This window comes from Corvus brachyrhynchos, unplaced genomic scaffold (genome assembly GCF_000691975.1).
Source record: "Corvus brachyrhynchos isolate BGI_N302 unplaced genomic scaffold, ASM69197v1 scaffold706, whole genome shotgun sequence".
Lineage (NCBI taxonomy): Eukaryota > Metazoa > Chordata > Aves > Passeriformes > Corvidae > Corvus > Corvus brachyrhynchos.
Window position 1 is genome coordinate 101,236 of NW_008238371.1, and position 280 is coordinate 101,515.

The 280-nt window shown below is 64.3% G+C and overlaps 1 protein-coding gene across 1 annotated transcript in view; it reads left to right on the top strand.

Annotated features, from left to right (window-relative positions):
• Nucleotides 1-2: 2 nt before the first annotated feature.
• The window catches only part of ABCB8 (ATP binding cassette subfamily B member 8), a gene marked incomplete at both ends in the record, with an annotated part of 3,633 nt that continues 3,355 nt past the window's right edge, over nucleotides 3-280 (top strand). Inside the window, one exon of the mRNA XM_017736308.1 lies at nucleotides 3-116. Coding sequence (XP_017591797.1) covers nucleotides 3-116 — 114 coding nt within the window. The remainder of the gene's footprint in view (nucleotides 117-280) is intronic.

Below are 280 nucleotides of genomic sequence, written 5' to 3' on the forward strand. Positions count from 1 at the left end.
CTGCTGTCCCTGGTGGTCCCGAGCCTCCAGAGTCCCCCACGGAGCCCCCCTTTGATTGGCCGCTGTTCTGGACCTTCCTGCGCCCGCAGCTCCTGGCACTCTCAGCTGCCGTCCTGGTGAGCAGGGGTGAGTGGGTGGCCATGGTCCCCCTTATCCCCACTGTCCCTGTGTCACACCTGTGCTGTGGAATGACACACTGTCCCGGTGCCACAGCACGATGGCCGCTGTCCCATTGCCATGGTATGACATCCACCATCCCAGTGCCTGTCACTGGCTGGCC